Raw genomic sequence first — 13,517 nt, 5'->3', positions numbered from 1 at the left:
CTAATGGATGGATGGATGGATGATAGACAAATGATAGATGGATGGATGGCATAGATAAATGATAGATAGACTAATGAATGGATGAATGGATGGATGGATGATAGCTAAAAGATGGATGGATGGCATAGATAAATGATAGATAGACTAATGAATGGATGGATGGATGATTGGATAGATATGATGGATGGATGGCATAGATAAATGATAGACGAATAGATAGATGAATGGATAGATGATAGACAAACAGACGGATGGATGGCATAGATAAATGATAGATAGACTAATGAATGGATGGATGGATGGATGGATGGATGGATGGATGGATGGATGATAGACAAATGATAGATGGATGGTTGGCATAGATAAATGATAGACAGACTAATGGATGGATGGATGGATGGATGGATGGATGGATGGATGGATGGATGGATGGATGATAGACAAATGATAGATGGATGGATGGCATAGATAAATGATAGATAGACTAATGAATGGATGGATGGATGATAGATAAAAGATGGATTGATGGCATAGATAAATGATAGATAGACTAATGAATGGATGGATGGATGGATGATTGGATAGATATGATAGATGGAAGAATGGCATAGATAAATGATAGACTAATAGATGGATGAATGGATAGATGATAGACAAACAGACGGATGGATGGCATAGATAAATGATAGATAGACTAATAAATGAATGGATGGATGGATGATAGACAAATGATAGATGGATGGATGGATGGCATAGATAAATGATAGACAGATGGATAGATGGATGGATGGCATAGATAAATGATAGATAGACTAATAAATGGATGAATGGATGGATGGATGATAGATAAAAGATGGATGGATGGCATAGATAAATGATAGATAGACTAATGAATGGATGCATGGATGATTGGATAGATATGATAGATGGATGGATGGCATAGATAAATGATAGACTAATGGATGAATGGATAGATGATAGACAAACAGACGGATGGATGGCATAGATAAATGATAGATAGACTAATAAATGGATGGATGGATGGATGATAGACAAATGATAGATGGATGGGTGGCATAGATAAATGATAGATAGACTAATAAATGGATGGATGGATGATTGGATAGATATGATAGATGGATGGATGGCATAGATAAATGATAGACTAATTGATGGATGGATGGATGGATGATAGACAAATGATAGATGGATGGATGGCATAGATAAATGATAGATAGACTAATAGATGGATGAATGGATGTATGGATGATAGATAAAAGATGGATGGATGGCATAGATAAATGATAGACAGACTAATAGATGGATGGATGGATGAATGGATGATAGACAAATGATAGATGGATGGGTGGCATAGATAAATGATAGATAGACTAATAGATGGATGAATGGATGGATGGATGATAGATAAAAGATGGATGGATGGCATAGATAAATGATAGACAGACTAATAAATGGATGAATGGATGGATGGATGATAGATAAAAGATGGATGGATGGCATAGATAAATGATAGATAGACTAATGAATGGATGCATGGATGATTGGATAGATATGATAGATGGATGGATGGCATAGATAAATGATAGACTAATAGATGGATGAATGGATAGATGATAGACAAACAGACGGATGGATGGCATAGATAAATGATAGATAGACTAATAAATGGATGGATGGATGGATGATAGACAAATGATAGATGGATGGGTGGCATAGATAAATGATAGATAGACTAATAAATGGATGGATGGATGATTGGATAGATATGATAGATGGATGGATGGCATAGATAAATGATAGACTAATAGATGGATGGGTGGATGGATGGATGATAGACAAATGATGGATGGATGGCATAGATAAATGATAGATAGACAAATAGATGGATGAATGGATGTATGGATGATAGATAAAAGATGGATGGATGGCATAGATAAATGATAGACAGACTAATAGATGGATGGATGGATGGATGGATAGATAAAAGATGGATGGATGGCATAGATAAATGATAGACAGACTAATAGATGGATGGATGGATGAATGGATGATAGACAAATGATAGATGGATGGATGGCATAGATAAATGATAGATAGACTAATAGATGGATGAATGGATGGATGGATGGATGATAGATAAAAGATGGATGGATGGCATAGATAAATGATAGACAAATAGATGGATGGATGGATGGATGGATGGATGGATGGATGGATGATAGACAAATGATAGATGGATGGGTGGCATAGATAAAATAGATATGATTGAGGTGCCTCAACAACCGGGGTTCCTCGTTTGATATGGGATGGATCTACTGACCCAAGTTGCTCATTGGACGGTCCCGGACTCTCGGCCAGTTTGAGGGACAAGACGCTTCATTCGTAGAATCCTGTGCAAGGGATTTCCTGGGTTCCCTGATTTGGGGGGGTTCCTCTTCCCAGCTTTTTGCAGTAGCTTCCCCCTCCTCCCTTTTCTGATGAGCATCCCGGACTTCCAAGAACTCCCTTCCTTTCATCCTCCTGCAGATGGGAGCGCCCAGTTTTGCAGCTCCAAGTACAGTCATGCCCTCAAACCTGGGAGGGCCCCTCGGAGGGGGGCTGGGAGACCTCTTCGACCTGGCCGGAGGTGTGAGCAACCTGTCGGGCTCCCACGTCGCTCCCAAAACTGTGAGTAGCTTTCCTCTCCTAGGATTCCCCTGGCGGTTAAAGATGGTGGTAGCCCTGGGAAGCCCCAGCTGGCCAAAAGCTCACAAAGGCAACCGAGTTTCTCTTGGCCGGATATTCACCATGGTCCAAGGTTGCTGGGGCTTCCCTCCCCAGGCACGGGAGGTTTTCAGCAGCAGGAGGCCAGGCGCCTGACCAAAATCCCATATTAAGTTCTGGCAAGCAGTCTTTGTGGCACGAAACACAATGAGCAAAACCTTCAGAAATACGAACTGTTGTCTTCTACGACCATCACTTCCCTTTTCTTCTATTTATTCCCCAGCCAAGGAGGGGCCATTCAGCGTCCACATTTGCTTTGCTTCCCAAGTCGATTCCTGATCCTCCGTTAACTGCCCTACGCATAGGTGCATCAGGAACTGGCCCCAGCTGTTCTTCCTCCCCGCTTATCTCAGCCTCCAGCTGCCTCTCCGATGGCTGGGAAATGTCGGACGGCTCTGTCTCTGCGTCCGAACTGGCCCAAGTTCCTCCCCAACTACTTCATCATCATCTGAGTCTTGTCTCCAGCTTAACTGGCAGCTGGCGGGCCACACCAGTGTGTTCCCATCTCAAGATCCTGGGCTGGAGACCCAAATTCTTGCTCACGAAAGTCATCGTGGCTCCCGCTTGATGGATTGTGCTCTGCATGTCCACATCTGCTTTCCAGAGGTCCTCCACATCCAGTTACTTAGCCGATCCTGCAGAAACCATCTCTGGAGCATGTGCCTAAAAAGGTGGAATCGTGGCAACTGGATGGAATTCTTACTCATCTGAGACATTTCGTTGCTTATCCAAGCGACTTCATCAGTTTGGAGCAAAATTAGTTAGGCAGAGAATTGTCTCAGATGAACAAGGGTTTGGTCCAGTGGCCATGATTCAACCTTTAGACCCCCCGGTTGGTTGAGTCTTTGCGGAGACCTCTCTGGAGGACCTTGGTGGCCAAACCTTGCATGGTCCTCTCTGGTTTTAGGTGTGGCTCCCTGCGGTAAAAGCCAAAGGCTTGGAGATCTCTGGAACCTTCAGTCGCCGGGCCGGCTCCCTTTCCATGGACCTCACCTTGTCCAACAAGGCCTTGCAGGTCATGTCGGATTTCGCCATCCAGTTCAACCGGAACAGGTAAGGAGCATCCATCGGCCCACCTGTGTCTGTGGCAGCCTCTGATGATGATGGCCATTACACTGAGCGGCTGGCTCGATGATGCCAAAACCTCTAAGAAGTTGGCTGAAGAGGCTTACCTGGCAGGGTGGCCAACTCCAAACCCCAGAATCCCCAGCCAGCCAGGGTGGAGAAGGTTCCAGAAACTGCCCATCCAACTGAATGTAGCTTTCAGTTTGATTTGGTTTTGTTTTATTATTTTACTTCATTTTTATTATTTATTATTTTATTATTTTTATTTTATTGTTTTATTTCATTCTTTATGTTTTGTTTTATTATTTCATTTTTTATGTTTTGTTTTGTTATTTCATTTTTTATGTTTTGCTTTGTTATTTCATTTTTTATGTTTTGTTTTGTTATTTGATTTCATTTTTATTATTTTTATTTTATTATTTTGTTTTATTTTTTATGTTTTGTTTTATTTATTTTATTTACTTTTTATGTTTTATGCTTTTTTATTTTATGTGTTTTATTTATATTTTATTTTATTTTATTTTTATGATTGTTTTATTTTATTTATTTTATTTTATGTTTTATGTTTTGCTTTTATTTTGTTTTATATTTTGTTTTATTTTATTTTAGTTTATGTTTTATTATACTTTTTATTTTATGTGTTTTATTTATATTTTATTTTATGTTTTATGATTGTTTTATTTTATTATTTTATTTTATGTTTTATGTTTTGTTTATTTTGTTTTATATTTTGTTTTATTTTATTTTATATGTTTTATTATACTTTTTTATTTTATGTGTTTTATTTATATTTTATTTTATTTTTTAGGATTGTTTTATTTTATTATTCTATTTTATTTTATGTTTTGTTTATTTTGTTTTATGTTTTGTTTTGTTTTATTTTATTTTATATGTTTTATTATACTTTTTATTTTATGTGTTTTATATATTTATTTTATTTATATTTTATTTATTTTATTTTATTATATTACTTTTATTTTATTTTTTAGGATTGTTTTATTATATTATTTTTATTATTTCTCCTGAACCGGTAGTTAAAGAATGCTAAAAAAAAAAGGTTCCCACAATCAGCTCTCCCACATAATCGTTGGAATTGTTAAAAAGTTAAAAAAACTTTTTAAAAACATTTTTACTACCGGTTCAGGCAAACCGATCCAAACCGGTAGCATTTCGACCCCTAGATCATCTGTTTGGGGTGCAATTGACAGCAATTCCAGGGGCATCTGGGAAAAAATTTCAGGAAGTGCCACGTTGCAGGAGATCAGTGCCAGGCAATTTGACCCCATAAAAGGAAGGGCATAATGCGTTGTAGAGCTGTTTTCTGTTCCGTCCACCAATGTGTGACTTGCCATTCTCTCTCTGGCCGTTTCTCTTCAGCTTTGGCTTGGCCCCTGCTGCCCCTCTGCAAGTCCACACCCCTCTCGCCCCCAACCAGAATGTGGAGATCTCTCTCCCCCTCAACACCGTTGGTTCAGTCATGAAGATGGACCCCCTGAATAATCTGCAGGTGAGCCGAAAGGGGCATCCGAGGGGAAGGAAGGAATGGAGGGTCTTTTAAGAGGCAGCAGTGATGTGGGGAAGCGCTGTAACTCAGCCAGGCTCAGGGAGGAGGGGGGGGGCAAGATCTTTGGGAATGGCACCTTTGGGGAGAAGAGGTGGGCGTACCTCACAGGAAGCAGGCTCTCTCGAAACACCTGGAGCCAGTTTGGTGTAGTGGTTAAAGGACTGGCCTAGAAACTGGGAGACTGTGAGTTCTAGTCGCACCTTGACCAGGAAAGCCGGCTGGGTGACTTTAGGCCAATCACCGGTATACAGTGAATTCTAGTTCCACCTTAGGCATGAAAGCCGGCTGGGTGACTTTAGGCCAATCACCGGGAGACGGTGAGTTCTAGTTCCACCTTAGGCATGAAAGCTGGCTGGGTGACTTTAGGGCAATCACCGGGAGATGGTGAGTTCTAGTTCCACCTTAGGCATGAAAGCTGGCTGGGTGATTTTAGGCCAATCACCGGGAGACGGTGAGTTCTAGTCCCACCTTAGGCATGAAAGCCGGCTGGGTGACTTTAGGCCAATCACCAGGAGATAGTGAGTTCTAGTTCCACCTTAGGCATGAAAGCCGGCTGGGTGACTTTAGGCCAATTACCGGGAGACGGTAAGTTCTAGTTCCACCTTAGGCATGAAAGCTGGCTGGGTGATTTTAGGCCAATCACCGGGAGACAGTGAGTTCTAGTTCCACAGGCATGAAAACTGATTGGGTGACTTTAGGCCAATCACCGGGAGACAGTGAGTTCTAGTCCCATCTTAGGCATGAAAGCTGATTGGGTGACTTTAGGCCAATCACCGGGAGACAGTGAGTTCTAGTCCCACCTTAGGCATGAAAGCTGGCTGGGTGACTTTAGGCCAATCACCGGGAGACGGTGAGTTCTAGTTCCACCTTAGGCATGAAAGCCGGCTGGGTGACTTTAGGCCAATCACCGGGAGACGGTGAGTTCTAGTTCCACCTTAGGCATGAAAGCTGCCTGGGTGACTTTAGGCCAATCACCGGGATACAGTGAGTTCTAGTCCCATCTTAGGCATGAAAGCTGGCTGGGTGACTTTAGGCCAATCACTGGGAGACAGTGAGTTCTAGTTCCACCTTAGGCATGAAAGCTGCCTGGGTGACTTTAGGCCAATCACCGGGAGACGGTGAGTTCTAGTTCCACCTTAAGCATGAAAGCTGCCTGGGTGACTTTAGGCCAATCACCGGGAGACGGTGAGTTCTAGTTCCACTTTAGGCATGAAAGCTGCCTGGGTGACTTTAGGCCAATCACCGGGAGACTGTGAGTTCTAGTTCCACCTTAGGCATGAAAGCTGGCTGGGTGACTTTAGACCAATTACCGGGAGACGGTGAGTTCTAGTTCCACAGGCATGAAAACTGATTGGGTGACTTTAGGCCAATCACCGGGAGACAGTGAGTTCTAGTTCCACCTTAGGCATGAAAGCCGGCTGGATGTCTTTAGGCCAATCACCGGGAGACCGTGAGTTCTAGTTCCACAGGCATGAAAACTGATTGGGTGACTTTAGGCCAATTACCGGGAGACAGTGAGTTCTAGTTCCACCTTAGGCATGAAAGCCGGCTGGGTGACTTTAGGCCAATCACCGGGAGACGGTGAGTTCTAGTCCCACTTTAGGCATGAAAGCCGGCTGGGTGACTTTAGGCCAATCACTGGGATACAGTGAGTTCTAGTCCCATCTTAGGCATGAAAGCTGGCTGGGTGACTTTAGGCCAATCACTGGGAGACGGTGAGTTCTAGTCCCACTTTAGGCATGAAAGCCAGAGGGTTACTTTGGGCCAGTCCAACTCTGACATTTTTCAATGGGCTTGAATTGTTCTCTCTCTTTTTGCTTTCAGGTAGCTGTGAAAAATAACATTGATGTCTTCTACTTCAGCACCTTGTATCCTCTCTACATTCTCTTCGTGGAAGATGGGAAAATGGGTAAGTCAAAAGGCTCGGCAATTGGAAAATTCTCTAAATTACAGATAGTCCTCGACTTACGACTACAATTGAGCCCAAAACTGATGCCGCGAAGTGAGAAATTTGTTAAGTGAGTTTCGTCCCATTTTATGACCTTTCTTGCCACATTTGTTAAGTGAATCTCTGCAGTTGTTCAGTTAGCCACATGGTCATTAAGTGAATCCAACTCCCCCCCTCGACTTTGCTTGTCGGAAGGCCGCAAAAGGGAGCCCGGGGCGCTGCAAACCGTCATAAATGTAAGCCAGTTTGCCAAGCGTCCGAATTTTGATCATGTGACCAGGAGGATGCTGCAACGGTCAATTGTGGTCGTAAGTGTGAAAAACGGTCTTGAGTTACTTTTTTCAGTGCTGTTGTAACTTCGAACAGTCACTAAACGAATGGTTGTAAGTTGACTCTCAAGCGCCATGAAAATATGGAGATCCCGACAGATCAAACGGGAATAAAGGTTTATCATAAGCTTAAGATCTGTACAAGAATCTGAACTACTGAGGAGGCGGGGCTGATGTCATGACGATATGACGCAAGATCTTGGAGATCCAGGATCGCCATCGATATCTCTGCCGCTGGATGGTCCTTTAGGACCTAAACCGTCCCATAGAGATGGTGATAGAGAAGGGCACATCCTGCTGATCCCAGGGACATCACAAAGTCCCCAGTAGATCCAGGAGAAACCCCTTTTTCCAGTCACAGAGAAGCTGCTGAAAGTTGAGACAGCTCAAGAATGGAAGCAAAGCAGGAGAGAAAGTGTGTCAAATTGGTGAGATAAATTGTATTATTAGAGAAGAGAACATCCAAAAAGATCAAAAGTAAAGTTAAAATTGAAGACAGAAGAGGTTAAGCGGCGAGTTTAAGCCATAATATAATTTTATTCTAAATTTAGAATATTTCACGTAAAAGGAAGTAATAATAGTTATAGTAAAATAAATGTTTAATAATGATAATAATTTTATGCGTATATATTAGATTGATGATATGAGATTCTATATAAATTGTAAGTGAAGACTATGATGAGGAATATTGGACTAAAATCCACACCTGTTTGGAAAAAAAAATGAGAAAATACCAATGCAGGAGGAAGTTATTCATAAAATAATGGAATGTGCTGAAATGAGTAAATTGACATTTGAAATTAGAGAACAAGAAGATAAACAACTTTATAAGATGTAGGATTTATTTTATCAATGGTTAGATTAAAAAAACATGGAAATGAAAGATACTAGAGAATGTTATTAATACGAGAATAATAGAATGATACTGGATATAACATAAAGATATATTATTATTGGATAGATTGAAGATGATGTAATGAATTGTTATCATGTAAATATAAATGAACCCAATATTTAGTATATCTCGTTTAAAATGAAGGAATAATAGTGATAGTCAAACAAATGAGGTATAATGATAATGTGTACAAACATTCTATTTGATATTATGTGATTCATATAAATTGCAAGTGATGACTGTGGAAAGAATGCACAAAAAACTTGTAACCAATCGACACACTGTATTGAAGGGAAGATGGTTTTATGTTTTGTTTTATGTTTTGTTTGTCTATGATTGTCTAAAAATACAAACTTTTTATATAAAAAAAAAGAATCCGAACTACTAACAGCCAAGGGACATTAGCGGAAGGCAAGAGTCGAAAGAAGGCAAGAAACTTAGATCTCTTGTGGGCATGCAAGGACTCATGGCTGATAAAATGCTTGACCCTTCCCTCACTTGGCCTCAGCCTGGTCATCTCCTACAGGGACACCGCAATGCTCCTAACTGCGAGCGCCAGCCATAACTCACTGTTTTTCCGGTGCCCTCACCACTTTGAACCCTAGCTAAACAAATTGGTCATAAATCAAGAAATATCTTAATTCTTCGTTTTCGTCTGAGAGCAGCCGAGCGCGATTTGCAAGTTTCTAAATCCTTGTTTTCAACTTTCTTCCTTTTTTTCGGCTAGAACGGCAGACATTCCTGGCCACGTGGAAAGACATTCCCAACGAGAACGAAGCCCAGTTCCAGATTAAAGACTGTCCACTGAGCGCAGGTGAGACGAGAATAAGGCGCATTATTCATCATTACTATTATTATCAGAACATTTGTTATTTATCTGTGAGTGGTGCCGTGGCCTAGCGGTAGAGCTCTCGCCTCACAATCAGGAGGCTGTGAGTTTGATCCTAGGTAGAGGCAGATACTTCTTTCTCTGGGCACACTGAGAATATATCTGCCGAATAGAACTATGTACTGGCGACAGGAAGGGCAGTAAACACTCAGCTCCATTCAGTTGCCCAGACTCCATCCCCACAAGGGATTATGGCAGTGGGTCTCAACCTTCCTAATGCCGCGACCCTTTAATACAATTCCTCATGTTGTGGTGACCCCCAACCGTAAAATTATTTTTTATGTTTTCCGTATTTTTTTCAAAAATATGTCTTTTCCGATGGTGCTAGGCGACCCCTGTGAAAGGGTTGTTCGACCCCCAAAGAGGTTCCGACCCACAGGTTGAGAACCACTGGATTATGGGGTCATTAAAAGGAAATGATGATGATGATTTGTTACTTCTCTGTAAAACGAAGGGAGATCCAAACAATATGCTGTTTTCAAAGTATCTATGCATAATTTATATATCTATATCTCTATATTTCTATATCTATATCTATCTATATCCATCTATATCTATCTATATCTATCTATCTAATCTATCTAATCTATATCATCTATATCTATCTGTATTTATATCTATATATATATATCTAATCTATTATCATCTATATCTATCTATCTATCTATCTGTATCTATATCTATCTATCTATCTATCTATCTATCTATCTATATCTATCATCTCTCTCTCTCTATCTATCTATCTATCTATCTATATATATATATATATAATCTATATAATCTATATCTCTATATCTATCTCTATATCTATCTATCTATCTATCTATATCTATATATATGTATATGTATCTGTATCTATATCTATCTATCTATATCTATCTATATCTATATATCTAATCTATTATCATCTATATCTATATATCTGTATATCTATCTAGCTCTATCTATATCTAATCTGTATCATCTATCTCGCTCTATTTCTATCTATATCTATCTCTATATATCTATCTGTATCTATATCTATCTATCTATCTATCTATCTATCTATCTATCTATCTATCTATATCTATATATCTAATCTATTATCATCTATATCTATATATCTGTATATCTATCTAGCTCTATCTATATCTAATCTGTATCATCTATCTCGCTCTATTTCTATCTATATCTATCTCTATATATCTATCTGTATCTATATCTATCTATCTATATCTATATCTATATATATCATCTCTCTCTCTCTCTCTCTCTATCTATCTATCTATCTATCTATCTATATATATATATATATATATTCTATATAATCTATATCTATATATCTATATATCTATATATCTATATATCTATATATCTATATATCTATATATCTATATATCTATCTATATATCTAATCTATTATCATCTATATCTATATATCTGTATATCTATCTAGCTCTATCTATATCTAATCTGTATCATCTATCTCGCTCTATTTCTATCTATATCTATCTCTATATATCTATCTGTATCTATATCTATCTATCTATCTATCTAGCTATCTATCTCTATATATCTATCTGTATCTATATCTATCTAATCTATTTAATCTATATCTATATATCTGTATCTATCTATCTGTACGTACGTACGTACATACATACATACATACATACATACATACATACATATATATATATATATATTGCTTTGCTTCCTTTCTGGCTGGACAGATGCCGCGAGCAGCAAGCTTCAAGGTAACAACATCTTCACCATCGCCAAGCGGAATGTGGAAGGACAGGACATGTTATACCAATCCCTCAAGCTCACCAACGGGATTTGTATCCTGGCTGAGCTGAGAATTCAACCCGGGAGTCTTAACTTCACGGTATGGCTTCCATTTGTGCTCCCGTCGGGTGGGAGCCCAGCAATTCTGGGCATCCTTTCCACCTTTTTTTGCTCTGGATGCGTTTCCTCCCTCCGTTCCATCGATCGATACCTTCCAAAATTGTATTAATGGATCAAGATATAAAATACGGGCAGTCCTGGACTTACGACGGTCTGTTTAGTGAACGTTTGAAGTTACGGCGGCACTGAAGAAAGTGACTCGCGGCCGTTTTTCACCCTTAGCGACTGTGATGGCATCCCTTGGTCAGGTCATTTACATTAGTATGCTGGACAACTTGGCTTATATTTATGACGGTCACAGTGTGGGTCATCCCTCCCCCCCCCTCCGGTCAAGTGATTTCCTTTTGCAGAAGTCAAAGGGGAAGCCAGATTCACTTAACAACCGTGTGACTTTGCTGATGTGGCCGGTTAATTCATTGGTAAAGCTGTCAAGGCAATCCTCGACTTGCGACGTCAGTTGAGCGCGAAATTTCTGCCGTTGGTTGAGGGAATTTTGAGCCGTTTTACGACCTTTCTCGCTGCAGTTGTTAAGCGAATCCCTTCGGTTGCTTCGTTCGTCACGTGGCTGTCGAGCGAATCTGCCTTTCCGGAATCTGCCTTGTTAGGGGGGAGGTCGCAAAAGCGGAATGCGTCACACACACACAAACGAGACACTATAACCGTCATAAATACAACACTGTTTGCCAAGCATCTGAATTTGGATCAACGGTCGTAAGTGTGAAAAACGGCCACAAGTCCCTCTTTCCAGCACCACTGGAACTTGGAACGGTCACTAAGTCGCGTTGTTGTAAGTCGAGAACTGCCTGCAGTTTCCTCCCTGACTTTCCTTTCCCTTGGGATAGCAATGTAATTCTCTTTTTTTTTTCCCTTTTCTTTTTGTATTGTTTCCTTCTGTTCCGTTGCTGCCTGGCCATCGGCCCCTCCCTCGGGCCTGCCCCCCCCTCTACTTACAGGATCTAGAGGTTAGCGTCTCTCTTTTCCCCCCTGATTTTAACAGGCCATCCGCTTTTTTTCCTCGTACTGTTCCAAGCCTGGCTTTTTAACCACCTTTTAATACCAAAATGCATTTCCTCTGCTCAAGGCAAGTTAGGGAAACAGCTGGGGGTTTGGGGGGGGGGATTTTTTTTGTCACCGGGAGGCGGGAAAAGGCGGCTGATCGCAGACGGCGGAAATTTAGAGAGTACTGTCAGTCTTGTCCCACCTCGGATCTCCTTGGAAAGTGAAACCCTCGACTCCCATTTGATCGAATTGAAAAGGCACTTTTGCTACGAGTTCCCGGTTGCAACGGAGCTGGGTAGAATCTGACACTTCCACGCATCCATACAGATGGCCCTCGACTTACAACAGTCCATTTAGTGACTGTCCGAAGTGCCGTCAAGCGGTATATAAGTCTCAGTGCTGTCGCGATCGGTAAACAATAGTCGGTTTGTTCACAGCAGCTGCTAGCTTTCTGCTCTCCGCTCTGAGCGACTTGGCCGAAACTTTTAATTTTTGAGCTTTTTCTGGGCCTCCCTGCCCCCCCCCCGCTTCTGATTTACTAACCCCGTCGCCTCCTCCGAGGACTCCTCATTGGCTTCTCCTCATCCCCTCCTTCTTCTTTCCTTGCAGCTCTCCCTGAAGTGCCGCGCTCCCGAAGTCACCCAGCATGTTTTCCAAGCCTACGAAACCATCCTGAAAAACTAAAGCCGCCCGGCGGGGATCAAGTTTTGAGAAACAAAAACGACGAATTCCAACAACAACAACCAACCACTCTCTATATTTTTTCTTCCTCCCCTTCCTCCCCCTGTTCGGAAGACCGATATTTTTGGGATCGGACGGCTGGTATCCGGGCAGGCTTTTGCGAGCGGCAGGAATGGAGACACACCCACCCCACCCCTGCGGAAGTCGGAGAACGGAGCAGCGAGGGGGGGTGGGGCGAAGGAGACCCGGCTCACTATTTTTGTGTGCGCGCGTATGTCTGTGTGTGCGTGCGTGTGTGTGTGTGTGTGTGTCAAAGCCTGCCGTGTCCTTGAGGCGCTTTTGTGTGTCGAAACCACGGGCTGCGCGAGTTGCCACGTTGCAGCTGTAAGCTGGGAATGTCCGCGGCGTCCTTCAGCATCTCCTTGTGGTCTTGCTCTTCTCCCACCTCAATAAAGAAATCAATAATGACCACTTAA

General features: G+C 41.3%; 1 protein-coding gene across 2 annotated transcripts in view; it reads left to right on the top strand.

Moving 5' to 3' along the window:
• AP1B1 (adaptor related protein complex 1 subunit beta 1) overlaps positions 1 to 13,517 on the top strand; it is a 41,027-nt gene extending 27,510 nt beyond the window's left edge. For both annotated transcript variants that reach the window (XM_087705603.1, XM_087705602.1), the window contains 7 exons: positions 2,548 to 2,688; positions 3,692 to 3,837; positions 5,227 to 5,356; positions 7,238 to 7,322; positions 9,313 to 9,399; positions 11,187 to 11,341; positions 12,970 to 13,517. In XM_087705603.1, coding sequence (XP_087561729.1) covers positions 2,548 to 2,688; positions 3,692 to 3,837; positions 5,227 to 5,356; positions 7,238 to 7,322; positions 9,313 to 9,399; positions 11,187 to 11,341; positions 12,970 to 13,044 — 819 coding nt within the window. In that variant the 3' untranslated portion in view covers positions 13,045 to 13,517. The remainder of the gene's footprint in view (positions 1 to 2,547; positions 2,689 to 3,691; positions 3,838 to 5,226; positions 5,357 to 7,237; positions 7,323 to 9,312; positions 9,400 to 11,186; positions 11,342 to 12,969) is intronic.

This window comes from Thamnophis sirtalis, unplaced genomic scaffold, assembly GCF_051295495.1.
Source record: "Thamnophis sirtalis isolate CommonGarterSnake01/CBP01778 unplaced genomic scaffold, rThaSir2_p1.2 scaffold_2, whole genome shotgun sequence".
NCBI lineage: Eukaryota > Metazoa > Chordata > Lepidosauria > Squamata > Natricidae > Thamnophis > Thamnophis sirtalis.
Note: the sequence above shows the minus strand (reverse complement) of the source record. Positions and strands in the feature narration are given on the sequence as shown.